At 46.8% G+C, this 27,701-nt stretch overlaps 1 protein-coding gene across 1 annotated transcript; it reads right to left on the minus strand.

The window, feature by feature from the left end:
* Positions 1-312: 312 nt before the first annotated feature.
* On the minus strand, positions 313-25,753 carry POMGNT2 (protein O-linked mannose N-acetylglucosaminyltransferase 2 (beta 1,4-)). The gene is made up of 2 exons (XM_008070573.2): positions 25,719-25,753; positions 313-2,620 (listed from the first exon to the last, which is right to left on the minus strand). Exon 2 carries the CDS (start codon positions 2,519-2,521, stop codon positions 779-781), a length of 1,743 nt encoding a protein of 580 aa, XP_008068764.1. The 5' UTR covers positions 2,522-2,620; positions 25,719-25,753; the 3' UTR covers positions 313-778.
* Positions 25,754-27,701: the final 1,948 nt, after the last annotated feature.

Consider the following 27,701-nt stretch of genomic DNA (forward strand, 5'->3'; position numbering starts at 1 on the left):
GTGAATCCGACACCAGCTATGGTCTGTCCAGGTCATGTGAGTCTGAATGTCTAGCTGAGCCTAAGAAAAACCCATGCTGGATATGTCTCTTTCTCCCCACAGCCCTCTCCCACCTACATCCAAGCTTGTATCCCATGTCGATAGAAATGTGATATCAACCCAGCAAGTCAAAGTGAAATCCAGCCAACCTACTCACTTCACAGGCCTTGACACTTCCCCACTGTCATATCTTCTTGGTGGGCAATTAAGATTAACAGGCATCCAGGTTTCGATTGCCAGCCCCCTTCCTATCATCCAGTGAGAAGACTTGACCAAGCTGATTAGAATCATTTAATGAATGTTCCAAACACACCCTTCACTGGGCTACAGATAAACTTCATGGGGATGGAAGCTGATGAACCACCCATCCAAACAAACCCCACGATTACTCAGTTTCCAGAAACCTGGATACCAGAGGGGTCAGTAGGAAAAGCATGATCACCTAGCCAGAGAGTTTCCTTGGGATTCTCACTTTCCTTCCTCCTCCTCCTGCCCACTAAGGAACTTCTCCAGGGTATGGATGATCAGAAAGGGAGAAGGGGAGAGGGGTCCCAGCTCTCCAGCATGAAGAGGAGTGTTGGGAACACTACACCCCAGATGCAGTAAGACAACATGGAGGCACAGGCCTGCTCAATAAATAAACAGTTCCCAGAAGTCACCACAGCGGGATCAGTGGGTCCAGGGATGCCAAACAGGAGGAGCCATCTCACCCCCCTGAGGCCTGACTGTGGCCCGCTCACTACGTGCTGCACACCAGCACATCTGCAAAGGGTCCCAGGAGGATCTTGTTGAAGATGCAGCGAACCCACACCAGGTAGGTGGTGAAGGGCTTGATGTTCTCAGTGAAGGTGTGGTTCTGCAGAGCCAGGATGTAAGGCACGTAGGTGTTCTCCCCCTGCTCCTGCAGCCACACTTCATACTTCACCTCCCGCACCTTCAGGTACTTGAGGTTCCATGGGATTTGCCAGGAGACAGTGAGGCGGGCCTCGGAGGCGCCCTGTACTGATGCCTGGCATCGAGCCTCCCGCACCTTGCCTGGGTACAGGCCGACTGTCCACTTCTGTTTCCGCGGCCCTGGCCGGACCTTCACCATGCGCCGTATGGTTTGAATGAGGGACGGGATGTCCACTTTGGTGTCCTGGTAGATTCGAAAGAGCCACTCAGGGTTCCGGCAACAGAGGTGCCGCGGGACCTCACGGCTCTGCAGGATTCGGGCCTGCTCGGCCCTGTCCAAGTGGGTGATGCCCCCCTGGTCCCAGGGCCGCTCAGGGTGTGTGACTGTGTTCTCTGGCATCATGTTCCGCCAGGCTACATACTGGAGGTCCATGCCAGGCAGTGTGGCCAGCGTCTTATAAGGGGTGTAGTGGTCAGGATTGACGGCATATGGGAAGAGTTCCACCACAGCTGCCCCACGGGGCAGGAAGAGGGTGGTGACCAGCTGGGCCCCATGCATGCTGACCAGCATGGAGGCGTTGCTGACCAGCCGCACAACATCTGCAAAGGTGTGATCCTCCAGGGACACCGTCACTGTCTTCATCTGGAACTCCTGGGCCAGTGCCAGCAGCAGCTCCGCCTCATTCAGGATGAGTCTGTTCTGGGTACGGCTGAAGACCAAAATGTACTCCTCACCCAGGGGAGCTCCTGTGCGGCTCACGTTCAGCTTTTCCGTCATGAACCGTGCAAACTGCCGGATCTCATTACCTGAGACGAGGATGTTGGCCTTCGGGCCCTGGGGCTGGACGAAGCCATACTGGTACCAGGTAGTGACCTTGGAGAGGCCCACGAAAGCATGGGAGAAGCATAGCAGCCGGCCCAGGGTCTTCAGCTGTGCCCGCAGGAGAGGCTGCTTGGGGCTGAGGAGCTTGTAGAGGTCGAAGTGTGCACCCTCGCCCCAGCCCTCCATGAAGAAGAGCCGCGCCTCGTGGGCCAGGCCGGGGAACTGCCGCAAGGTGTAGAAGAGTGGCAGCAGGTCATCATGGAAGACGTGCATGAGGTTGTCGGGGTTGAAGCGGTTGGCGATGAGGGCTACGTCGGGCACAAACACTGGCTTGGGCATGAAGCGCAGGGCAGCGGCGGGCAGTTCCACGAAATTGAAGTACTGGGTGTTGTGGTCCTCCACGGTGGACAGGTCGAGCAGGGCTGGCTGGAAGCGCCGGGAGCCCAGGTTGGGCAGCATGACAGAGGTGTTGCCGTGGAAGAAGATGAACTCCTCGGCCTCGTTGGAGTAGCAGAGCCACTTGAAGCGGCAGATCCGGTCCGTATGCGTGCGGCCTGTGCATACCATGTGCGTGCCGCCCTCCATCAGGATTTGCAGTGCCTTTGGGTAGTCGATCCGTAGTGCTGGGCCTGGTTCCGGGGCCTGTCGGCCGAGGGCCAGCTCCTCCTCTAGAGTGGCCGTGTGCTCACGCAGCCGCACATGCTTCCACAGGACCGCTGCCAGCACAGACACCAGGAGGGCATTGAACACGGCTGAGAGGTGCATCCTAATGCCACGGGGAGGCCCTAGTGAGATGATGGCCGCTGGGAAGTGGCCAGGTGGGCTTCACCCATTCCCATCGGCACCACGAGGACCAGTGAAAGCCTGCAGGAGGAGAGAAGGAAAAGAAAAAGGAGTTGACCCAGTCTGCCTGGAGTCATTATAAGCTCCCACTATGTGCCAGGCACTGTGTCTGCACATTGGTAGGCATGGTTGATTAAATGATTGTTCAAAATATTCACGGCCTCCCTGTTGCTTTCATGGTGGAGTACACAGCCCTGCACTGACTTGGAGCTTGGCCATATACCTTACTTTGGCTAGTGAAATGCTAGCAGATAGAACATAATCAAAGGTTTGGACTGGCCTTGCCCTCTTTATACTTATGACACTGTCATAAGAAGAATGTTTTCAGGCTAACTTGCCAGCCCCAAGAGGAGATCTGTGAGGAGCAGAGTTGCTCTGGCCTGGCCCAGTCTGGTTCAGCTGATCCCCTGATGCCTGAGTGAGCCAAGATCAGCAGAGCCATCAGCCAAACCCAGCCAAGATCAGCCAACACACAGACACCTGAGCTGAATTATCATATGTCACAAATTCTGAGGCTGTTTGTTATGAAGCAATGCTGCAGCAAAAGCCAACCAAGAGTGACCATAGGGAAAATCCCTTTTAGGGGCCTGACATTCCTGGGCTGCCATATAATGACTTTTCCTCAAATGGGAACAACTGGCTTTGAAGGCACCTGTTGACATTGTTCCCAGGTTGCACAGCAAGACCCCAGCATGCCCTTTCTAAGAGATACTTGCACAGGGTGAAGATTGGTTAAGATCTGTTCCTACTTAAAGCCCTTTAGAAACCATGACTGCTTGTTTTTAGTTAGAATCCATAAAAGGATAGGTAGAAACTTGCCCCTTCAGTGATCAAGTAAGAGAATTGTGTCTGGGTGTCACCATTGACAGATGTTTTGTACACTGAGGGAAAAACCCAAAAGGGTTCTAAATACCGTCTCTCACATACACACACCTACAAAGAGGGCTGGCTGGGAGGGGCTTTTACTCCACTTTTTTGTGATATCACAAAGGGTATCACACATGCTCTGGAGCCCAGGTCTGTTCAAATAGTTTAAGAATCTCACCCTCAGTGACACAGGAACAGCACATGTAACAACTGTAGCCTGCTGGGCACTGTACTAGGGAGGGAGTATCCACCCTTATTCCCTTGCAGCCAACTTCTGATGCAATTTCTACCTCCCTGCAACAAAAAGAATCAAAGTGTCTTCAGCTAGGTTCAAAGTCAAAGATAAGGATTTGAGTCCAAAGTTTGAGAAATGATCCCAAGAAATACACATAGTAGAGTAGGAAAGACAGAGAAAGGACAAAACCCAATACAGGGTACATTAATGAGCAGATCACTGCTCTGGGAGGACTGGCACACATGTCTGTCTACCCCCGTCAGCTTTAGTTGAGGGCCATTCCTGGAGGCAAGAGCTCTCCTGGCCTTCCCTCATCCAAGGGTAGAGCACACACATATACATGTGTTATGTAACTCCTTGGTCAGAATTACCCTACCAGGTGTAATGCACTCCAGAGTTCCCTTTTTCTAGTCCTCTCTACTCTAAGTTCATTTTCAGCTTTGATAATCTTAACTGATTTTCCAACCTACTAATAGTGATGGCAACTTGCTGCTTAAAAAATACTGGTCTAGACCAGAGGTTCTCAAACCTGGCTGACTACTGGGGCACTTGTTAAAAACCCATATTCCCAGGATTCCTAGGCACCGATCCTAGAGGTTCTGATTCAGTGGGTTTGGAGTATGGTACAGCAAATAACCTGTGTTATTTGCTTCTGTGTTTTTTTTCCATCTTCTTGTGGATTACTTGAATTCCATTCTGATTCATCTATAGCTTTTGAGTTATAGTTCTTGGTGTAGATTTTTTAGTGGTTGCCCTAGACATTACATCTGAAACTTACCACAGTCCACTAGTACAGACATTTTACCTTTCAAGTAAGTATAGAAACTTCCATTTAGGTTCCCTTATCCTTTCCCCTTTATAATATAATTATCTTAAGTATTTCCTCTATATACATTGAGACTCACATCAGACAATGTTATAACTTTAGCTTTAACTGTCATCTTCAAGATAAAAAGTCTAGTCTGTTACATTTACCCATAGTTTTACTCTTTAAATTCATTCTCCATTTCTGTTGTTCCAGGTTTCTTTCCATTATTTGAAGGTTTCCTTCCTTCCTTTCTTTACTTCTGTTAGCCATTCTTTTAGGGTGGATCTGCTGGCAATGAATTCTCTTAAGTTTTCCTTCATGTGAAAACGTCTTGATTTCTCCTTCATTCCTAAAGAATATCTTCACTGGGTATAGAATTTTGGAGTAACATTTTTCTTTTCTAGCATTTGAAAAATGGTGCTGGGATGCCTTCTCTGAGCTCCATGACTTCTGATAAGAAACATCTATCATTTGAATTGCTTTTCCCCTAGAGGTAATACATCATGTGTCTCTTGCTGCTTTGAAGATTTTTTTTGGTCTAGTTCCCAGAAGCTTCATTAGAGGGGTCTTCACAGACGTTTCTTTGGGTTTGCTCAGATTCTTGATTCTGTAGGTTTCTGCCATTCACGTTTGGGAAATATTCAGCCATCATTTCTTTTCATTCTTTTTCAGCCTCACACTGCTCTCCTAGGACTCCAGTTATACCAATACTAGATTTAAAATGTTTTATTGTCTCCACAAGTCTCAGAGGCTCTGGCTTTTGTTTTTTTTCCCCCCAGTCTTTTTTTTCTCCCTGTTGTCCAGGCTGGATAATTTCTATCTTTCTGGCTTCACATTCACTGATTTTTCTGCCCTCTCCATGCTTCACTGAGCCTACCTAGTAATTTTTAAATTTTAGTTACTATATTTTTAAATTCCAAAATTTCCATTTAGTTCCTTATATCTTCTTTCCTTGCTGAAGCTTGTCCTGGACATTTTGGGTATAATGTTATGATACTCTGTATCCTACTTAAATCTAGCTTTTGCTAAAACTGTGCTGGCAAGGGAAGGGAGAGCATTGATTCTTCAATGTTGGGTGGGGGTGGATGTCTGGACTCCCTGCTTGGAGGTACCAATAGCACCGTGGTCAGGAGGGACACTCACTGCTGAGTGGGGAAGGAAATTCAGGCTCTGCAGTTGGCCCCTACTGATGCCCTAAAGTGGAGGAGGGGTGTCTCATCACCACCAGGAGGGGATGGAAGTCTAGGCTCCACTGATACCTTGAGGGGACTGTGATGGTGAGGGAGGTATTGTGGTGGTGAGGGACACCTGTTACCACTGGGTGGTGGTGAAAGTCCAGGCTTCCCATCCAGGGGTCAGGGGTTGGGGGGATCTGGTTACCACTTGGCAAGGGCAGAAGTCTATGCTATCCATTTAAAGCTGGAAGGGGGAGGCAATTTTCCCCAGTGTTTTGCAGGAATAGGGTATTTATGGTTAAAAAAAATTTGTTTTGCTAAGTTGCTTCTTTCTAGTCCTTTAACAAAAGAGACCAAGCTTCCTTGAGGCCTTGTTTTAGTCTATGCTCACAGGCATTTCTGGGTTGTGGGCTTCTCTATCGCCCAGCATGAAATATACAGGAGGCAAAAAGGAAACCCGGGGAATTTGCCACTGTGTTGTTTCTGTGACTTCCGGTGTCCCTAGCTGACCCACATACTTTTCTTCACCTTTCAGTCTTCTGATGTTTTATATACAATGTTCACTGCTTTTAGCTGGATTAGTGGGAGAAATAGGGATAAGTGTGTCTACTCCATTTTGACCAGAATCTGAAGTCTCCTTGGCATCTGCTTTTTTGCCAAGCTCCTGTGTGATCTGGGGTACAGCCAGGTTTGAGAAAAACCAAGTAGTTCTTAACCAAAGAACCAGGCCAGGAACACATCACCACCTGCTAGTTTAAAAGCTTGGAAATGTTTCTGTGTTCCTTTTGTATGTAAACTAGAGTACACTCAATGTTATCCTTATAATCACATCATCATCACTCAGTCACTTTCTGAAACACCTTCTTAAATTGGGAAAATGAGGATCATGTCACAAGAACCCACAACCCTAATGCCTAGGTTGTGGGCAGTGAGCAGCCTATATGTTAGCTGGTATGAGTCACTGTTCTGCTTTACCTCACTGTAAAATATCTTTGGGTTTTCAATGACATCTTAATATGCCCATAGAAACACACTATACATGTGAATGTTCCCATTAGGGAAAGGTAAATGGCCAAATAGCTATAGCCAAAACCTGCAGAACTTCAGACCAGGTCTATCCCTTTGCTATATGACACTGGACATGCCAATATTCCTCTCTGGCCCTTAGGCGTCTGGAGGATCAGGATATAGCAGCGTGCTGATCTTGGCTTCTCACCAGCTAAGCACCAAATGTGAAGCAGTATGCCAGGAATAAGCACAGGCCCGGTTAAGCCAGGACACAAAGAAATGGTTTTATTGTTCACTCTCAGAAGGGAGAAAGGAGAGGTGACTCCCTTCCATGGTCCTCCACAGAGATTGGATAGTCACTTTCCAAATGACTTCTGTTTGGAAGAATACTTTGGCTGTAGGCAACACGCAGCCTGACATTGGAACATTTTAACAATGGCTTGCCTGGGAAGGGATTCTTACCCCTCGAAGCTGACAAGCTGGCACTAGGCTCTCCCTGTGTTGTTCTTGCTTCCTTGGGAATAGATGGAGGTATTCAAACTCCCAATCAGTGCCCATTCACATCCCATACTTGTGAGTTCTGATGCCACTTAAGAGAGCTGTGGACAGGGGTTCTTCTTCCTCTCTATCCTAAAAGGAGAAGCCACACAAAGGTCACCTGCCATGGGAGTCAAAGTGCTGGGAACATTATCCTGAGCCCAAAAATGAAGACGTGGACATGGTGAGCCAGGGCTGCCTGAACCCCTGGGTACCCAGTGGTTTGCAAACCTCAGATCCATTGAGTGCCCTTATAAGAGATAGAAAAAGATACAGAGAGAAACAGAGAAGGTCAGATGAAGATGAAGACAAGGACTGAAGTGATGTGGTTACAGGCTAACAACATCCAGGATGACCAGGAGCCACCAGAAGCAAGAAAAGATTCTCCTCTAGAGTTTTTTTTTTTCTCTCACAGTTCTGGTTATTTTAAGCCACCAAGTTTGCAGTAAAATTTGTTGCAGAAGCCCTAGGAAACTAAACTAGTTACCATAAGAATCATTTGAAAAAGGAGCTCTTTGCTTTTAAGAAGGAATCCCACTGCTACAAAGGTTAACGACCACTAAGCAAGTCCTCATCTTACACAGAGAAGCAATTTGCCCACCGTCACACAGCAAGTCTGTGGCACAGCCAGGATTAACAAGGGAAGTGTCCTAAATACTCCCAGTACAGTGCTGTCCCCCAGCGGGGGGGGCCTACAGAAAGACCAGTAGGCCACCAGCAGGCCTAGCTGTGTAGCTTGTGTGTTCAGATTCTGATGAATGAAATTAGGTGGTGTTTCACACAGCCCAGCCTCTCCACCTCTCCATCCACTTGCCAAGCTCCAGGGTCTGGGCCAGTCTGATGTGGATGAGGTGCTCAAAGCCTCTTGGGGGTAAGGAGGTTGGGCCAGAAATGGTCAGCACACTTCAGTCTCGGGTGGAGTACATAGCAGAGAGAAAAAGAAAAAGCTTCGAGGCACCAGATGTTAATAAAGGGCCACGGGGATACACTAAAAAATTTAGCATTTTAAAACATTTTGGACACACTTGGCTGCCTTCATCTGACTCGAAGCAAAAACTGATCAGTGCTGAGGCAGGAACTGTCACTTTTCATCACAGTCATTTATTTTAAATCTAAGCAGGAGAAGATTATTTCTAAAGATGGATACTGAGACCACACAGTGAATGTTGTTACCTGTGGCAACTGTGGCACCTTTGGCCCAGCCAGCCGCCAATACTCTGTATCTTCAGCCTCCCCGTTAAATGCATTAACAGATGACATAGTGGACAATGTTGTTTTCTGCAGTGCCCATTCCTTCCTCTTCCTAACAAGATTACCAGTTTGTCCAGATAGCTACCCTTCCGCTGACACTCATGGGGCTCAGAGAAACCAGGACCTTGTATCTCAGGAGGGCAGGCTAGCAGACAGCAGCCTCCTGGAGTCAGTTACTGGTCCAGGTGTGGCACATTACCTGAGCAGGACCAATCAGGCCAAGGAATGAAGAGGAACATTCCACATTCCAACCCACTGGACAGAACAAGGTGGTGTTGTCCCATGGCTGCTGGTTGTCATCTGCTGACCACATGGGAACCAACCTGGGAGCAAAGACAGAATGCCAAGGATGGCATGGACAAAGAGACAGAATTCCTCGGTGACATCTCTGAGCCACACCTCTGGACTTCTGCTGCAAGATGGCAACCTGTCTTATTGCTGAAGCCAGGTTGTGGTGGGGTTTTGGCTTATACAGCCAGAACATTCTGTTTTCGAAGAGAGAACCTGCTTGCAAAGTATCATGTGTGAGGCAAACATGTGGGGGCATCTGGCCATACTTCCTGTTTCTGAGCTCTGTGCCCTAACCCAGTGGAATCTATTTGGCATCAGTTTCCCCTAGACCCTCCTAACTTGGGTAAATAAAGCCCTGTCGCTAAAAACCCTTTCTATGAGAAATGAAAGCAAATCAAACATATTTTCTGTGGGCTAAGGAGGATCTACAGTTTTCCACACGATGCCATCTGCTGGTAGGAAATGAGTACTAAGGCCACTAAGTGTCACAGCACAGGCAGCCGATAGGCTCCAGTGAGCCCAAGGGCAATAAACACCAGACCTCTCTGAGGAAGAAACAAGTCCTGGTTTGGCTGTTTCCTGAAGCTTTTTAAAGGGAGCAGATATATGAACTCAAGGGGGTAAAGGAAGGGGGAGGGGCGTCCAGGGAGTGTGGCCCGTCCAGGGAGTGTGGCCCAAGGAGAATAAATGGTCTGGTCTGATTGGAATGGATGGTTTCACAAAGAGAAGAAATGGAGAGGAACTTAGAAAAATCAGCTAAGGCTGTGCTACCAGAACAAGGAATTTGAACTCTCTCCTACAGACAACTGGAGCTAGTACAAGTGTTTGAGCAGAGCAGCCTGGAGATTCTCTGGGAGAACAGTGGTAGAAAAGTCAATCAGGAGCCCCCAGGCTCAGTGTCTCTCTCCACAAAGGAGAGTGCCTGGGAGCTAGAATGGGTTGGGGGGCGGGGTTTGAGGGGAGTGAGCAGAAGAACCTGATGGGTCATACTCTGCATGAAGGGGAAACAGAAGTGTGTTCCTTATGGCAATTCCATTCCCGTGGTCTGAAGATGATTGAAATTTTAAATAAATTCCTATCGACTCAATGCTAGTCGTTTAAGAAAACTCCCATTCACATCCCAATGGGCCTTCATGGTCTTAAGAGGATGAAGTTACAGCTACCCTGAGGGCCCTGCAGAACTTCATGCCCTTCATACAGGTCTTCAAGGTTCTTGTGGAACAAGGGCTGGGAACTTCTGGTCCAGCCACAGGTGAGAGGCAGGGCACCATGAATGCTGTCTTAGCTGGGTTTTGACTGCTTTTTGGTCAGCCCCGTTTATCTACAAGTGAGTGTCTCTGAGCACAGGAATCCTACAGCTGAGAAATCTACTCACACTTCAGTGTTTCCTCAGTCTTTTCCAACCCATGCACCCATTGGTAATAAAGAGAAACTCTCCTATGCCCTTAAATGACCTGTGAAACCCAGTATCTCCTTCCCCTACAAATCCCTCATTCACAAGAGACTCTCCTCTGCAATGTCTGCACCTCAAGACCAGTAGATTTCATCAACCTTTACTTTCTGAAGTTGGTACTTCATATCTATATCTATCTATAAATTCCACTTTCCAATGTCTGCTTATGCTTTTTCAAATTGCATAATATCCACCTAGACATTGTATAATGTCCATCTAGACATTCTCCATCCAGCCTCATAGGCTAAGAACTACTGTGCTGTTAGGTTGGGCCACATTAAGTTGCTGATATATGACCATTTTTGACCAATGTCTCACGGTCCTGCCACAGGAACTAGCTACCCTTACCACCACTGTGGTATAGACAGTACCAAGGCTGCTCAAGAGAAACACCTGTGTACTCAGTAAGACATGCCCTCAGCTGGAGTTCTGACATCTTCTTGCTAAGAGGAGAGAGGAGAAACCAGGAACCATAAAGAGGCCAGGAGAGAGAGTTAAATCATCCTTGACATTGGGAGAAAGGGAAAAAAGGGGAAAAAATCCTGATAAAATAAGGGAAAAGACAAATAGCGTTTAAGAAAGGAATGCAAAGGCAGGGAGGAAAGAGTGTCTCAGATTTGAGTCAGGGAACTGAAGAGGGATTCATGCTGAGTGACAGGAGGAAAGCAACAGGGAGGAACATGAGCAGAAGGAACAGCTGAAGTGTTTGTGAGTGTGTATCCTCATACAGACCATTCCTAGTTCTGTCCACTGAGCAGGCCAGAAGCAACAATAGTGTGGTAGCTATGAGTACACCCAGCACCCAAATCTGGCTTTCTAAATACCTTTCTCCCCTGAAAGGCACCAGAGCTCCTTGGAGAAATGGCTGATTCCAGGGCTGGGACAGGGAAAGTACAAGATGAGCTTGGAACATCTTGTAATTCCAGAACACAAGGAAGTATTCAAAAAAATGATGGGGACATAGCAAAAAAGACACAGGATTCCACATGAAGGTTCTCCTACTCATTAAATCTGGGACAATTTTCATAACAAAATTAAGAAGTAAAAGTAATGAATTATAACCCATAGGATAAAATAAATATCCATGAGTCAATATTGACATGAATAAATAATTAGGAGAGAAGGGACAGAGCCTCCTTACAGAATTCCAATTAATAAATTTAGCAGCAATGTTAGAAACAGAAGATCATCATTTGGCAAACATCACAGTAATAAATGCTGCAGGCAAGATCTCCTGATAGATGCTAAAATTAGTGGGTGAAAGTATGATGAGAGGCAGGGTATTCACAGTCTCAAAGTATCTCCTCATGGGGTGCATATTAATTATAGAGATAAAAATAGAAACTACAGTAGAGAAGCCTGGCAGACATCCCCTGAACCAAGTAAGCAAAATGAACATCACCAGTAATAACATATTGGCATCATTTACCCCTTGATATGATGCACAGAGAAGAGACCTCATTTCTGTGGTTTTCTTGACCAAAATGCATAATTTCAATGGAGCTAAAGGGTTCTAGCTCCAGTTCTGGCTATGAAAAAGGTCTGTAGGTTAGCTAGTAGAGAAAACCTGAAACTCAAATTGAGGGACTTACTACCAAATACCTGCCAGCAGTCAATAGAGTTAAGGTCATAAGAAACAAGGACTACTGAGGAGCTGCCCCCAGATTGGAGAAGACTAAAGAGACACAACAATTAAATACAATGTGGGATCCTGGACCAGAAAAGGAACATTAGTGGGGCAATCAGCAGAATCTGAATAAGGTCTGTAGTTTGATGTGTTGTGTGAATGTTATGGTTTTGGTCATTATACTGTGGCTCTATAAGATGTTAACATTAGGGAAAGCTGGGTGAAGTGGTTTTGTAACTTTTCTATAAGTCTAAAATGTATTCAGAATAAAAAAGCTATTTTAAAAGTTAGGTAGCTCAAGAAATAAGCAAACACAAGTCTTTATAAGTAAATGACACAAATGTGATTTGCTCTAAAATACTCCAGCAAAAAAAGCATGGAAACACAATCTGACAGGAGGATATTGATAATTGAATTGTGGAAGGTGATAGTGGAGCTTTTTATATGATCCTCTTTTGTGTTTGCTTGATATAAGAAATAAAAGGAAACAATAAATAATCAAATAAATTGCTATCATAAATGACAACAGAAAGTGGACAAGAAATAAATTAATGTTTGAAAAAAATCAACTGAACTAAGCCTTCTCTGGAGAGACGGGAGGCAGATGCATATGGCACGGGTTGATACACATTTTGCTCTGATCACAGACAAGAATGGCTTCAAATAGAAGCTAAAGCTAAAACGGACACACTCAGGGAATATCTGAAAGCAAGACACTCAAGGAAATGAGGAAAGGGAAGAGGAAAGACTCACTTCCAACCTGAGTGGGCATCTCGGGTTCCATGTACTCTCCTCTCTAGTAATCGCTCTGTCACTTGCCCCTCTTCTAGGTGTCCCTGTGGTCCAAGGCAGGCTTGACAGCAGGAGGGGATGTGGGGCAGTGGCCACAGACAGGTAGGAGGCCAGGGTCCTCATCTGGACCTGGCTGGCCGTGCATGCAGTGGCCAATCCCAGATAAGCACTAAGTTCTGAGCCTTGGTGCAAAGTTCATGGGGCAGGAGACATGGGGGGTGGGGGTAGGGGGCTTTGTGGAGCAAACTGGCAACCAGTCTTTGAGAATGGGGGAGAGGAGACTGTTTCTAATTAGAGGCTAAGTCTCCCTCCCCAGGCTCTGCCAGAATGGTGTTGATGGAAGGCATGACAGACTGGCCCACAGGGTCCTGCATTGGGCACTTTGGGTTCCGGAGTTACCTTTCCAAGTAGGAAAATGGGAAGATTTTCTGGGGATGGGCAAGGCCACGTTTTGCTAGAAAGAGTGTGGTAGTTAAAAGCATAGGTCCTGGAAGTCTGATTGCCTGGATCTCTACCAACTTTACCACTTATGAGTCAGGCAGTCTGCACCAATGTCTGATGAGAATGGATGTATATGCAAGCAACTCCCATGCCCCCAGGGGGGTTAGCTTTGAAGCATGTTCTGCACAGGCTTCCAGGGTTCCCCAGTGAGATTAAGCTCCAGTTGTCCACATCAGTAATAGGCCTGATGCACAAACCTTCTGAATGCCTTTGCTTCCCTGTCTCATTTCCCCACTCCTCTATTCATGTTTATTGGTACTGAGGACAGATCTTCTATGTGCAATTGAATCCTTATCTCAGGATCTGCTCCCAGGGGTACCCTAAATAACATTTTTTTTTTAAGTTGGAGTCTCACTCTGCCACCCAGGCTGGAGTGCAATGGCACCCCCAGCGTTGACCTTCTGGGCTCCAGTGATCTTTCTGCCTCAGCCTTCCAAGTAGCTGGAACTACAGATGCATGCTACCACATATGGCTATTTTAAATTTTATTGTAGAGATGAGGTCTCACCAAACTGCCCTGGCTGGTCTCAAACCTGTGGGCTCAGGCAATCCACTCATCTCAGCCTCCCAGAGTGCTGGGATTACAGGCTGAGCCACAGAGCCCGCCTCTAACACATATTATTGTATTGCATCACTATGGAATCATATGGAAATCCACCACTGCACTTGTACCTACCATGAAGTAGCCAAGGTGTGGTAGTAGGAAGCCAACAAATCCTTGGGCAGCCACCAGCCACTATAAAATGCTTCCAGCCTGTTTCCCACACTGCTCCATGTGCCCCCTCCTCCCCAGCTGTACTGCAGCAGCCCACATAAGCCAGCAGAATTGAAGGATCAGGCAAAATCTTCAGAAAGGTTTCAAAAGAGAACAGATGGAGGCAAAGTATACATTAATCAGATCCCTAGCCCCAAAGGAGATAAAGAGGCCTTTCCCATCACTACATCAGAATGTTCTGATTAACATATACATACAATTCTCTAGGAGGAACATTCAAAATGGTGAAGAACAATTGGGCCAAGTTGCTTACTGGGGCTACTAGTTCCTGGAGAGACTGTTAGTCTCACTGACAACAGGAGAGTCACTGGGAGGTCATGGGGTGAGAGAGAACCCAGGTCACCTTCCCTGGCCTTGGAAACTGAGAAAGACTTGGACCTGAGCTGCTGCCTTCTGCAGGCCTGCATCTTTGTCTGACTGATGCTGTCTGCTTGATTCTGATGTTTGATTGTTCAGGGCAGTTTCGTACACCAACAGCCTCCCCAGGGCACTGGAAACAAGGGGATAAGAACTCTTTTAGACTGACGACCTCCATGTCCCACTTCATCTGTCACTTGGCACTGCTGAAATGGCCAGGAGCCAGAATTCTGGCCTCACAAGAAATCTTACTCTGTAGTGATGGGGAACTCCCTCCCAGTCCTAAGCAACCCATCCTCCTTTATACACTTACTCTGAGAGTTCAAAATCCTTTCCTGAAACCTCAAAAGCAGAGCTGAAATTTGCCTCTCCCTCACCTTAGTCTTATCTCTCCCAGTGAACTCACTTCTGAGGAGTAGAACAGGCACCAACCTGCCTGCAGTCAGATTTGGCAAGCACCTCATACCTCATACCTCTTGAGCTCCTGCTAAGTCTCAGTGTCATGCTAGTTAGGTCCAAGTGCCATGCCAGCTAGGTCCTTATATGCACAAACACAAACCCTTCCTTACTACTACTCAGTAGACTGGTGCCCTTTTCAGAGAGATGCTCTGACCAGAGAGAGGTCAGAGGCTGAGCCACATGTCAAAAGTCCAGATTTCAACATACCCATCCCTATCTGCACTGTTTCTCAGAAATGAGGGCTGCTCTGATGAAGTCTTGTTATAAGGAGATAAAATGGCAGTGCTTGGAGGCATGCACACCTGGGATAATATATTTTACATCTATCTAGTGCCTTCTTGGAAACCTATGCTGGTTCTTTAGGATCCATGGGAGAGCATAAAAGTCTAGTGGCCTGTGAGGAGCAAAGGACGCCACCACCCTCTGGGCTTACATGTATAGCCTTCAACAGAATGGAATCTGTGTGGAAGATCTGTCTTTTATGTGGGCGGCTGCACACAGAGAAAAAGAAGAGTCAGATCAGCCCATTTCCTACTTGGGCAAGAACATGACAGGCATCCTAACCAAGTCTTCCAGCCTTGCCCCTACTCCACGCCTGGACAGCAGCTGCCCTTAGTTTCCTCAGCCTCAGTCACCCCTTACATGTTCACATCCCAGTTTCCTTGGCCTCAAGTCACCCCTTACATGCTCACTCCAAACCTGTGAAGTATCATTATTCCCAATTCTCAGATGAGAAACCCAAGGTCAGGGAGGTTCCATGACTTGTCCAAGGCCATGCAGGTGTGAAGCCTGGATTTTAACCCAGGGCTTTTAGACCCTAAAGACCATGCTGGAAATGACCCTCAAGACACAAAAGACCCAGTTTTAATTAAAGTTGGGAAAGGAGGCGGGGAGCACCTCAAGCACTCAGGGAGGAGCAAGCCCACGTAAGGATGCACACATCCCACCCTGCTTTGTGGCTCAGTCCCCTCCTGGACCCCAGTGGTCTTTGCTGTTGAGTAGTCATCAGGCTGTGGCCAGGGAGGAGGATCTGAGGGAAGAGGCAAGGAAACTGGATGCTGGGAGGAGGGGAAGTGACCCTGGTGCCCAGCGTTGAAACTCTTGAAGGAGACAGAAGGGCTTCAAGGGGACCCACAACCTTGCTCCTTACTTGCTTGTTTTTCCTTTGGCAAAGCTGAGGAAACTAGGAAAAGCTGCCTCTTCCTGTCACTCCTCTCACTCATTCCCCAAGGGGAGTTCCAGCCCCCAGATAAGATTCTTCTGTGAGTTCACAGTCACCAGCTGATGCCCTGCGCAATACCTCCTGTCCCCACACACTGCCATGGATCCAGTCCACATTTAACTAATTCCCAGATTACTGACAACTATTAAATATGAACCAAAGTCAAAGTCACCTGCCGCCAACACTTGATGCTCCGGATGGTGAGCTGAATAAATAGCGTATGCATGTTCTTCTTTAATCCTCAAAACAACATTGAGGCTAGCACTGTGTCTCTTATCCCCAGCTTGGGACACAGAGTCTGAGAGAAGCTATAAAGTGTCCAAGTCCCTCAACATGTATAGAATGGAGTCAGGATTTGTACATGGATCCTAAGCACTATCTAATGCTGACAGTCCAGTTGCCATTTGGTCCTCGTCTTCTCAGCATTCTAGGGCAAAGCAGACCAGGGGACTCAAACATCACCATATATATCATTCTCTGCCTCCTCTACATTGGACACCAGATTTAGGACCCAACTGGTGTTGGGGAACAAAGAGCTTAGTGACTCAGCCAGGACGAACCATGATAAAAGAAGAATTTTGTTTCAAAAGAAAGGTAAAAAAAGAAATAAATAAGAGATTAAAAACATGCCTTAAAAAGCTCCTTAGAAACAGGCAGTCAGAAGGATGCAGCCAACTCACCCCCTCCCCCCAACCCAACTTACTAAGCTCCCAGAGCCACTACATATGATCAGATTCCCAAGGACTTAGCGAATCCTCCTTCCTAGGGTCATCTGCTTCAAGAAGCAATGGAGGAAGGCACCGACAATACTGCCACACCTGCAGACACCAGTGAGGGCTGGGCAGCCGAAGTGGGGCCACCAGCCAGCAGAGGCCCACCATCTGAGGCTGGGCATAGCACTGGGGCAGCCTCCACTTCTGAGGGCTCTAGCCAACCTCAGACACAGAAAAGTCCATGAGGAGTAAAAGTCTAGAGTAGGGGGTGCAGACTCACATGCCTGATAGGGCCAGGAGAAATGAGGACAGTAAAGCTAAGGGTGTGCCAGGTAGCCTGGAGGTTGACGCAGGAAAGCAGCCTTGTGCTTCCTGTCTGTATCAGTCTGCTAGGGCTGCCATCACAAAATACCACAGACTGGGTGGCGTAAACCACAGGATGTTCTCACAGTTCTGGGGAGTAGAAGTACAAGATCAAGGTGCTGTTAGGGTTGGTTTCTGAGGGGGAGGGGAGAGGGAGAAAAAGGGAGGAGGGAGAGAGAGAGAGAAGAGGAGAGGAGAGGAAAGGGGAGAGGGAGGAGGAGAGAGGGAGGAGAGGAGGTAGGAGGAGGGAGAGAGATGAACAGGGAGGAAGAGAGAAAAAGAGAGTGAGACAGATGGGTGGGAGGGAGAAAGAGAAGGAGGGAGAGAAAGGAACAGGGTGGGAGAGAGAGATACAAAGAGATAGGGAGGGAGGGAGGGAGGGAAGGATAGATGTCTCTGGTTTCTTTTTCTCTTGTGAGGACATGGGTCCTATCAGATTAGAGCTCATCTGTATGATCTCATTTAATTTTCATTATTACCTCCTTAAAGGTTCTATCTCCAAATATAATCACATTGAGGATTAGGGCTCCAAAATATGAATTTGGAGGGGTCACAAATCAGCCCATAGCAATATTCTTCTGGTTTTTCCAGAGAAGCCAGAAATCCATTTAAAATGTGAAATGTCCTAATTTGCCACCTCTGGCAACCATTCAAATTGAGTGAAGACACCACGCACCAAGGGCAGGCTGCTGGCCTCACTGATGCTGATGGAAATGGGAGCTCATTTGCAGGCTCTACTCTAAAGCAAATCCTTCACCTGCTGGCTGCCAGAACCCATGGGGAGGGGAGGGGAAACTGGACCACCAACACCTACCAGATTCAAGCTGCAGAAGATCCGGCAGGGCCCAGGCCAGGAAAAGGTCAGCAACAGCAAAGAAGGTTTTATATTGCTTTTACAGCAATTTGATCATCAAGGGCTGTTCATACTTCCAGATAAAAATTACAGAATTTGTATTTTGTCATTGAAAAGTGATTTTATCCTAAATGCAACCTGAATTACTAGTGCTGGATTATGAAAACTTCAGTCCTATATTGATGTGTCTAACATGTTGTGGAGTAAAGAGCAAACACAGTTCACTAACTCAGGCTTTTCCTAGGAAGATCTCTTCCCGTCCTGCTCCCCTTTACTTTTGTTACCAGAAATAGTACATGGAACCACTATTAGTAATGTAATGCTTACATGTGCTCTGAAGTTTAATTGTAATCTAACACCATTGATAAATTTGGATATTTATAAGAAATCAGGTTTTCTGACAAAAGTATTTACCCTTTGGCAAAATACTGTCAGCCTCTGAACGGTCCCTGTGAAACTCGACCAGTTTAATTATTAAGGCATATTTAACATCTAATTTAGTTAAGGTTCACATTCCTACACTAAAACCTTGACATGGGTAATATCTCCTGGCTTTAGCATAAAGAGCAAAGCAAAGTCAAGTCTGGACACATTAATTCTGTGTCAGTCGCTGATGACTGTGACTCTCTTATCAACAGATACAGAACCTTTCAAAGGAGGGAGAACCCCAAGAGAATTCAAGTCTGTGTTACTCTGGTGAGATGGGTGATGTCAGTCTTTGCTGAGAATGAGTCGAGGCCTGGACAAGCAAGCAGAGGCGCCCAGCCTCCCACTAGCTCACCTGCAACTCTTGCATTAGTTTTCAGCTTCCAAATGATGCAGAACCCTTTGCTTACCACACAGCCTGCCGTGCCATCCGGCTATTGCTTGGCACAATGGGTCACTTGGAAGCTACATCTGCCTATGCTAGTTCTCTGTGGCATCCCAGAGTGACACTACTGTGTGCCAATGTGGTCATAGATAGGAATGTAAACAGGGAATGGTGTAAATCCCTGTTGTGAAGCTCACATCGGTGACACAGAATACACCTGCATGAATTCTTCTAGACGAAACTGCAAATTCAAATAAAAACAGCTCTTACGGGGGATGCTCAGACCCCGTGTACATAGCTCCATATGGGCCCTTGGGCCCAGTTTGCAAGAGCTGAATTCATGGGAAGCATGGGAACATTAGTAACGTAATATTTACATGTGCTCTGAAGTTTAATTGTAATCTAACACCATTGATAAATTTGGATATTTATAAGAAATCAGGTTTTCTGACAAAGGTATTTACTCTTTGGCAAAATACTGTCAGCCTCTGAACGTTCCCTGTGAAACTTGACCAATTTAATTATTAAGGCATATTTAACATTTAATTTAGTTAAGGGAAGTATACAACATTCACATTGAGACATGAAGTGTACACAACACACAGGTTCACCACAGGAAACTGTCCAGGGAAGCTTCCTGAGGGGTGAGTTTTGAGCAAGGTTTTAGAGGTAGTGGAGGGTAAGATGAATATCGCTGTTACATGTCCATATGTCCCTACTGGTCTTGACTGCTACAAACCTCTGTGGCATCCAAGCCACAGGCCGTGATGGCCAAGCCCAAAACCATGTGCAGTTCAGTGGGCACTGCATACACAGACAGGTAGAGCCCAGGGAGCCCAAGCTGCAGGCCTGGAAGTGCCAGGGAAGGCAGGGGATGAAGCTGCCAGGAGATCTGGGTTTCAGGCTTGGAACCCTATGGGTTTAGATAACCATCTGCAAAGCCCTTTGCAGGGTGACACCTTGTGGCAGCCAGGGCCCTCAAGGTCCCTGCCAGACACCCAGGGAGCCTGGAACCCCACATCAACAAGTGGAGGGAGGTGACAGGTCTTGACTGGCATTCTCCTTTGGTCTCATCACCATGGTGTCACCCTCAACTCCCCCTTTTCTTAATAACAACACTATCATAGCTAACATCCACCAAGCCAGTCACTAGGTGCCAATAATCATCTTCATTTTATAGATGGTAAAACCAAAGTACAGAGAGGAAAGAAAGCTGTCCAGGTTTACACTGGAAGCAATGATGACACTTTAACCCAGGTAGGCTGGCTACAGCATCTTCAATCTTTTCCTTCTTTTTATTTGTAAATATTTTCAAACTTATGAAAAAGTTACATGTATAATACAAAGAACTCGCCCACATTCCTACTCAGATCTGTTTGATTGTTCTTTCTTTCTATAGGCAGTCAACTCTATGTATCCAAGGGTTCTGCATCCACTATTCAAGCAACCTTGAATCAAAAATATTCGGGGGAAAAAAACCCGCAATGAAAAATATCAATAATAAACATAATATAAAATTTAAAAACACAGTATTGCAACTATTTAAATAGTATTTACATTGTATCATGTATTATAAGTAATCTAGAAATGATTTTAAGTATATGGGAGGATGTAGGAGGTTTATATGCGAATACTATGCTATTTTATATAAGGAACCTAAGCATCCATGGAGCTTGGTATCCACTGGGGTCCTGGAACTAATCCCACATAGATACCAAGGGATAACTGTATATAAACTCTCTCTCTTTTCTGAACCATTTAAAAATAAGTTGGAGACATCTTCCCCTTTTAGCTCTTAACACTTCAGCATGCATTTTTTAAGAACAAGAACATTCTCTTACACAACACAAATTCAGGAAATTAATAATGATATGATACTACTAATAATCTGTGGTCTCTCTTCCCAGGTCCAGAATCCAGTCCAGGATGAAGCACAACATTCAGTTATCACATCTCTCTAGTCCCTGCCCACCTGGGACAGCTTTTATAACCTTGACAATTTTTAAGCATTGGGGCCAGTTATTTTCTAGCATGTTTCTCAATGTGAGCTTGCCTAATATTTCCTCACAATTAGATTCAGGTTAAGAATTTTTGTTAGGAATCAAGAGTCTATACACTTAATCATGAATATGACCCTACTTTATGTGAGTCTTTCTGAGATACTCATTTTAAGGCAGCCAGGATGAAGAAGGATCAAAAACCTTATCCTGTGCAGGATGCTTGAAGGAGAGGAAAATGGCTCTGAAAAGAAGCCCCTGGGTCCATGGCATTCTTCAAACACTGAGGAGTAGTGCAGCTAGTGAGAGGTGGCTGCGGAGGGGTGGGATGCAACCCATTCTGCCTGACTGCACACACGTGCATGGTGGTGACACATGTAACCTGGGCCCCAGGCACAGGCGAGGATAGTGGGTATATACTTGATTCCCATTCTGTCCTTGCCCAGCACAGCTGTGTGGGCTGCTCTGGAGTCCTGATGTAAGCACTGCAGAAAGAAGTCACAGGGAGGCAGGGTTCTGGGTGGTGGGCAGGAGGAGGACTTCTCCACAGGACAGAGCTGTGTGAACCTGAGGGATCAGCTACTTTGTGGGCAGCGAGCCCTCGCCTGGAAGTGGCCCAGCAAAACGAGAATGCCCTGTGAGGGCTACTCCACAGGGGGAGTGGGGTGGAGCACGTCGTGGGGTCCTCCAAAGCAGATCACAGTGTGTTCCATGGACTCGCATAGGCAGTATCACCTGGAATGTGAGAAATGCAATCCTGGGCCCCCCTCCAGACCTGCCGAACCACAACCTCTGTGAGAGTAGGACCCAGGAAGCTGTGTTTTAACCAAGCTCCCAGATGATTGTTACATATGCTCAATTTCAAAAGGAACTGCTCTGAGGATTTTTTGTTTGCTTGGGGTTTTTTTGAGTTTTTGTTTTTAAATACCCAGCAAAGCATTTCTGTCCAGCCCAGGGTAAAGAAGGGATTCAACTGAAGATAACCCTCTTCCCCCACCAACCACCAATAATGACTAAAAAATTCTGTTCCCTGCCTTTGCTAAAACGATGTGCAGCCTAAATTTTAGGGCATACTAAAAAGCCTGCCATACTCGAAGCCCCCTTGAGAAAAGATGTCCCAACCCACTCCTTCCCACAGAAACTGCAACACTGTGGTGTGGAGGTGGCAAGATACTAGCTCAGGTCTCCTGCCACAGCTAAATGCCAGAGTGTAAAGCAGACACCAGTGGGGGACACTGAGAGATGCCCAGACCTGCAGGTCAGCAGAGGGAAGATAGGTCCCCTGAGAAAAGAGGTCCCCAAAAAGAGTAAGGCTGGATAACTTCTCTAGATCCTCATAGTGCTTTTCTGCAACCCTCTGGGAAGCTCCAGGACCCAGCACAACCCATGGCAACTCCTGCTGCCATCCCAGGATGCACCTCGATTCCTGCCACAAACTTCCACTGTCAAAGGTCCCCTGGATATGTTTCTTTTTTTATTATTTACTTTTATTTTAAAGATGTGGGGTATAATCCAGGATTAGGTAGATAAGTGGTCACCGTACAGGTAAAGTTTGGGTGTATTTCATCACTGAAAGTCTCTAAAATAACCTGACACAGGGGCCTGCATTGGTAACAGCAATACTAGTGGCAATACAGTAGGCCAGGGTTTCCAACCCCTTCCTGAGGCTTGGCTCAGGGCTGAGTACCCACTACATGGCAAGGAAGGGGACCTCTGTTAAGCTTTTCAAAATGGAGGGAAAAGAAGAGACAGACTTAGCATAACACTGTATCAATGGCAGTCACCACTGGCAGAGTGAAAGATCTGATTCCCTTTTAAGTGCTGGGGCTGGAGTATGTACCCATGAGGACGTGGGAAGCCAGACAAAATGAAAGGACTGATCCCTGTCCAAGCTAGCTAAGGAAATAGGGATGTTGGCCTCTGGGACAGGGGATGGAGGTGAATGGTCCCACCATCTTACTTTACTGAGTACCTACTATGTGCCAGGCACTATCCTGAGCCCTTTTCCTGACCTATTTCATTTGAGCCTTACAAAAGCCGTCCCATACAAATACTAGTATTATCCTCATTTTCTAAAACCAAAGCTTAGGAGGATAAGTACTGCGCTTAAGGTCTTACAGCGCAAGCAGGGGCATCAGGATTTGAATCTGCTTCTGGCTCCAAGGGTCTTATTCTTAAGTACTGTGCTCATGAGTCATCAGACTTGGAGGAACAATTGGTGGCAAAGAAGCAAGTTAGCAAGTTAGATTTTAGAGCTGTGAGTTTTTAATCAGTTAAGGACAAAGCAGGTGTGAGTGGCTCTGGAAACACAGACCCACACGCCCTCAGCTGTAACTTAGCAACCCAAGGCTCCTTGTTGTAATTTCTCCTGCCTCAGCCAGGCAGAGACAGTACCCGGCTGTGACAGGTGGCTTAGGGGGCTGGGGCCATTCTCTCACCCCAAGGAGAGTCTGGGTAGCAAACTGGGGTGATAATTATCCCACCTGCCCCAGTGCTGTGCTGAGAGGCTTAAGTCATCAATTTAGAATCACAAAACTACTGCCTTTTAGAGCTGAAAGAGCCCTTAGAAATGACTTCCTTGAACTCTTTATTTTATAAAAGAAGTCTCGAGAGGCAGTGGGAGCTCTCATGGGCAGCCAGAATTAAAATGGCAGCATGCTGGCTCTCAGTCCAGGGCTCATCCTCACATTCACAGCGAGGGCTGTGCTCCTCTCCAAAGAAGAGATCGGACCCAGAGAAGTACACAGCTCCGGAACTCTTTCCAGCAGCTTAAACGAGGGCACTGCTTCTCATAACCAAGCTTCCCAGGTCCCAGCCAATCTGCACCCTCACTCAGCCCTGTGGTCCAGCGATGAGAGCCTAAAGAGGCCACAGGGCTGGCTTGGGCTGCCTGTTCCCCTGAGCTCACCCAGGAGATGCCCCCTCCAGCTTCACCATTCATCCAACACCAGACACAGCGAGGCAACACACAGCCAGGCTGCAGGTCCTGCCTCTTGACCAAGTGGTGCGAGAAGACCTCCTGCTGCAACAAGGGGGGCTGGCCTAGGTCATAACTGGGCTTCAAGAATGGCAAAGAGCACAGGCAGCAGAGTAGCAGAATTAAATACAATCAGTTCTGGAGATGCTGGGACATGAGTTCCCGACCCTGTCACTTAGCAGCTTTGTGACTCTAGGCCAATTCTTAACCCTCCAAACTTCCATTTCGTGGCCTGAAAAACAGACACAATTATGCCTACCTCACAGGGAGGTTTTGTGAATTCAAAGAGACAATACAAGGAAAGCACTGTGGCTGACAATCATTTTTATATTATTATTATTACTAATAATATTACAATCGTAATAATGATAAGACAAACTCCTATTCACCGGCGCTTACTCTATGCCAGGCACAATGCTAAGTACTTTACGTGCATTATCTCAGTTGTTCCCTACTACAAACCTAAAGTAGTTATTATTAATTACATTTCACATTTAAGGAATTGACCCACGTCACACAGCTATTAATTGGTGGGACTGGGATTTGAACCCAAGTCTGACTTCAAAGCCCATGATGAAATTTGTGGATTCTGCCTTTCACATTCATTACTTCATCCAATTTAAGAAACCCTGGGAATCACATGACTGGCAGGTGCTGGGGAAAGCATCCCACTGTCAACCAAGCTGAGATTCACAAGGACTCTTGGGGAATGAGACATTTGGTAATTTAATCTTCTGGTTAGTTCAACATTCACTAGAAGGCTTTGTTTGCTACTAAATACTTTCTAAAGCAAGGCTCAGAGCAAGAACTTGCCAACCAGCATGCTCACATGGCCACAATGAGCCCAACCACCAGCACCCTGTCCCCCTCTCTGCTCTTTCCTAGCTCTGCCATCACCTGGGACTCAGACACCTCAACTATAATGTGAAAGGAGTAGCTTGATCAAGTTCATGGATCAAGATCCATGAATACCAAAGATGGGGCAGCTGGTTCCAATAAAGATGAACCTGGGTTCCAAACTCACCTCTAACACTTTCTGTCCCGAGCAACCACTACTGCTGATATGTGCTGCACACTGATTGTATTCCAGACACCAGACTGAGGACTTGCCTGGCGTTATTTGATTTAATCCTCACAGCAACCCTGTGATTTCATTCCCAGATCACAGAGAAAGAAACAGAGGCCCAGAGAGGATGAGTGGTTTGCTCAAGGCCACCTAGCTGGTAATGGAGAGCCAAGATTTGGACCTCAGGCACATTTAACAGTAAACACCTGGTGAATGAACAAACTCTCCTCTGTGCTTTTAACCAGTAAGTCCTACCAAGCTTGTCCCATATCTCTGAAGTCATCCCTTCCCATGCCACACCTTGTTTCTCCCAAAAGCAGGCTCTGAGGGTCGTATGGTGGATACTGGCAGCTCAGCAGGGCTCTGGCCTGAGGGTCCCATACTTTAGCAGAAGACTCCCATCAGTGAGCGGGAGACAGCTTCCCACGTACATGCATGGGGTCAGAGGTCCATTGGTTTCCTCCTTCAGAGGCTACCTGGGCACTGAGTCAACCTGGTCGTGGCAGGCTCTTACCATTGGACACACGGTGTGCCCTACTGAGTTCCAGGAACCTAGCGATCAGGGCAGGCCTGCCCTTCAAAGGCAGCCCGGGCAGCCCAGGACCCCTCCGCGAACCTCGCCTGGCCCATTTGGCGCCCCCTGCGCCAAATGCGCACCATCCATCACCTCTCCCAGCATAGGGGTGTGGGGACCCGCTGCCAGGTCCTGTCCTGAGCTAAGAGCTTCAGCGGGCACGTCCGAGGGCGCCTCCCGGGCCCTGGCACCTCGATCCTTAGGATGCACCCCTACTCCGCCCATCTCCCGCGCGCCTCAACGTCACTTCTCCGTTCTGCAAACTCTCTCGGCTACTGAAGGCCTTCTAAAATCACACCCAGGACCTAGCGCTGAGCCCTCCCCTCCAGGGAAGGAGGGGCGGGGATGTCGATCCCTGCGCTCCAAACCCCAGGCAGAGTCCGCTCACCCCCAAGCGTGCGTCCCACCTGAAGCCCGGGCTCAGTGGAGCTGAAGCCACCTCCTCCGCCGCCCCCTCGGCGCCAGTTCCTAGCCCAAGAAACCCAGGCAGCCAGGCACAACCGCACCGCCGGGTCCGCTGCCACTGCCGCCGGGCTCGCAGGTGCACGCCTGGAGCCTGACAGGCCGGCGAGCCCGGCTCGGAGCCTGTGCGCGTGCGCAGTCCTGCGGGCTCAGTCGCTGGGCCCCCGTCAGAACCACCTCCTTAGCTCGCGGAATCCTGGGAATTGTAGTTTGTGTCTGAGGACAGGGCACTCATTCAGCCCGCTGAATCCTGGGAGTTGTAGTTTGCATCCGGAGAGGCTGAGATTTTCTTGGTGGTAGGGTTACACAATTATGGGAGTCATGATAATACACTGAAATACAAGTTAAACCAACAACCACATGTCATGTATAAAGTCAAAATAATTAATACGTTTACATGCTTTTAAAAAAATATAATGCTAGAGGAAATTTAAATACACAAGCGCCGTTCCTCTGCTACTCCACTCCAATTGCCCACTACTACTCTGCCCCACCCAGTATTTCCAGTTCCTCAAGAACAACTACTCCCAGCTCTTACGGTTGTCGCATCTGGTATTCACCGCCGACTCTCAGGATTTACATATACCCCTGTTTCTTGATCTATGGTTTATGAATTTTAGAACTCTTGACTTTTTTCTAGGATAAATGAGAATTTAAGTGGCTTAGAGGTGCACCTACCACGACTATCTCCACTCCCATAGAGTTATGAGAAAATATTTCTGCCCATCAAATTGGGAAAGCTCTATCTTTAATTTATAATTATTTTAAGTGATAGTGCCCAAGTGTTGAGGTAGTAAGTCAGTAAATTTATGCAGGGCAGTTTTCAAAACAATCAAAAGACTAACAACATGCAGTCAAAACTCTCTAACCAAGAAATTCTAATTGCAGATGAGTGCACAGGCTGAATAGTGACTTTTATAATGATAATAATGGAAAGGCTGGAGTTGCTATATTAATTTCAGACAGAGTAGAATCAAGAGCAAGGAACATTACCAGTAATAAAAAGGGATAATTGTGTAATAATAGAATGGTCAACTCACCAAGAAAACATAATAATGCTAAATGTGGATGTACCTAACAACAGAGTCACAAAAGCCTATGGGTCCCCTAGAACCCTGCTTGCAGACAATGATTGTGTTTCATCTTATGAGTCCATTATGTTTTTGAAAACTATTCTGGCTGTGGAACATTAGGTAGTACCTTATTTGCTGGTAGAAAGTTTTAATAGGAAGATTTAATGGACTAAGCTGGTACTTTCCATTTTATTAAATACCCAGTGTGAGCTGGGTAGTTGACTTTTTGAGGTTCTGCCCAATACTTTCAGTTAATCAATATTTATGCAGCACTAAGTTGGGTTTGGCATTCCTCGAGGCTGAGCCCTCTCCTCTCTCTGGAGTCACATTCCCTTTTGATTTCTCCATGTAGATGACTTCCAAATCCACATCTGTAGCCTGAGTTCTAAATTCACATTCCCAATCCAAGTTACTCGGGGGCATGTCTGCACCTGGCTGAAATGCCAGCATCTTAAAAGGTAAAGATTGGGATGGTTTTTAAATATGTCTGCAAATGATTTCACTATATTTCCTTCAAAAGGTAGAGTCTAGTTCCCTTTCCCTTGAATATGGGCATAACTTAGTGACTAACTTCTAATAAATAGGATATGTCAGAAGTGATGCTATATGATTTCTGAAACTAGATCACAAAATGGCACAGCTTCTCTCTCTCTCTCCCCATGCTCCTGCCCCCTCCTCCCACTGTTGCCTTTAGAACATACTTACTATGTTGTAAGGAAACTCAGGCCACATGGAAAAGACATGCATGAGTGTATTAATGTGCTTGCACTGCAATAACAAAATAGCATGGACTAGGTGGCTTAAATAACGGAAATGTATTTCTCACTGTTTTGGAGCTGGAAGCCCAAAATCAAG

This window comes from Carlito syrichta, unplaced genomic scaffold (genome assembly GCF_000164805.1).
Source record: "Carlito syrichta isolate Samal-C Ts95f unplaced genomic scaffold, Tarsius_syrichta-2.0.1 Scaffold313745, whole genome shotgun sequence".
In the NCBI taxonomy this organism is placed as follows: domain Eukaryota; kingdom Metazoa; phylum Chordata; class Mammalia; order Primates; family Tarsiidae; genus Carlito; species Carlito syrichta.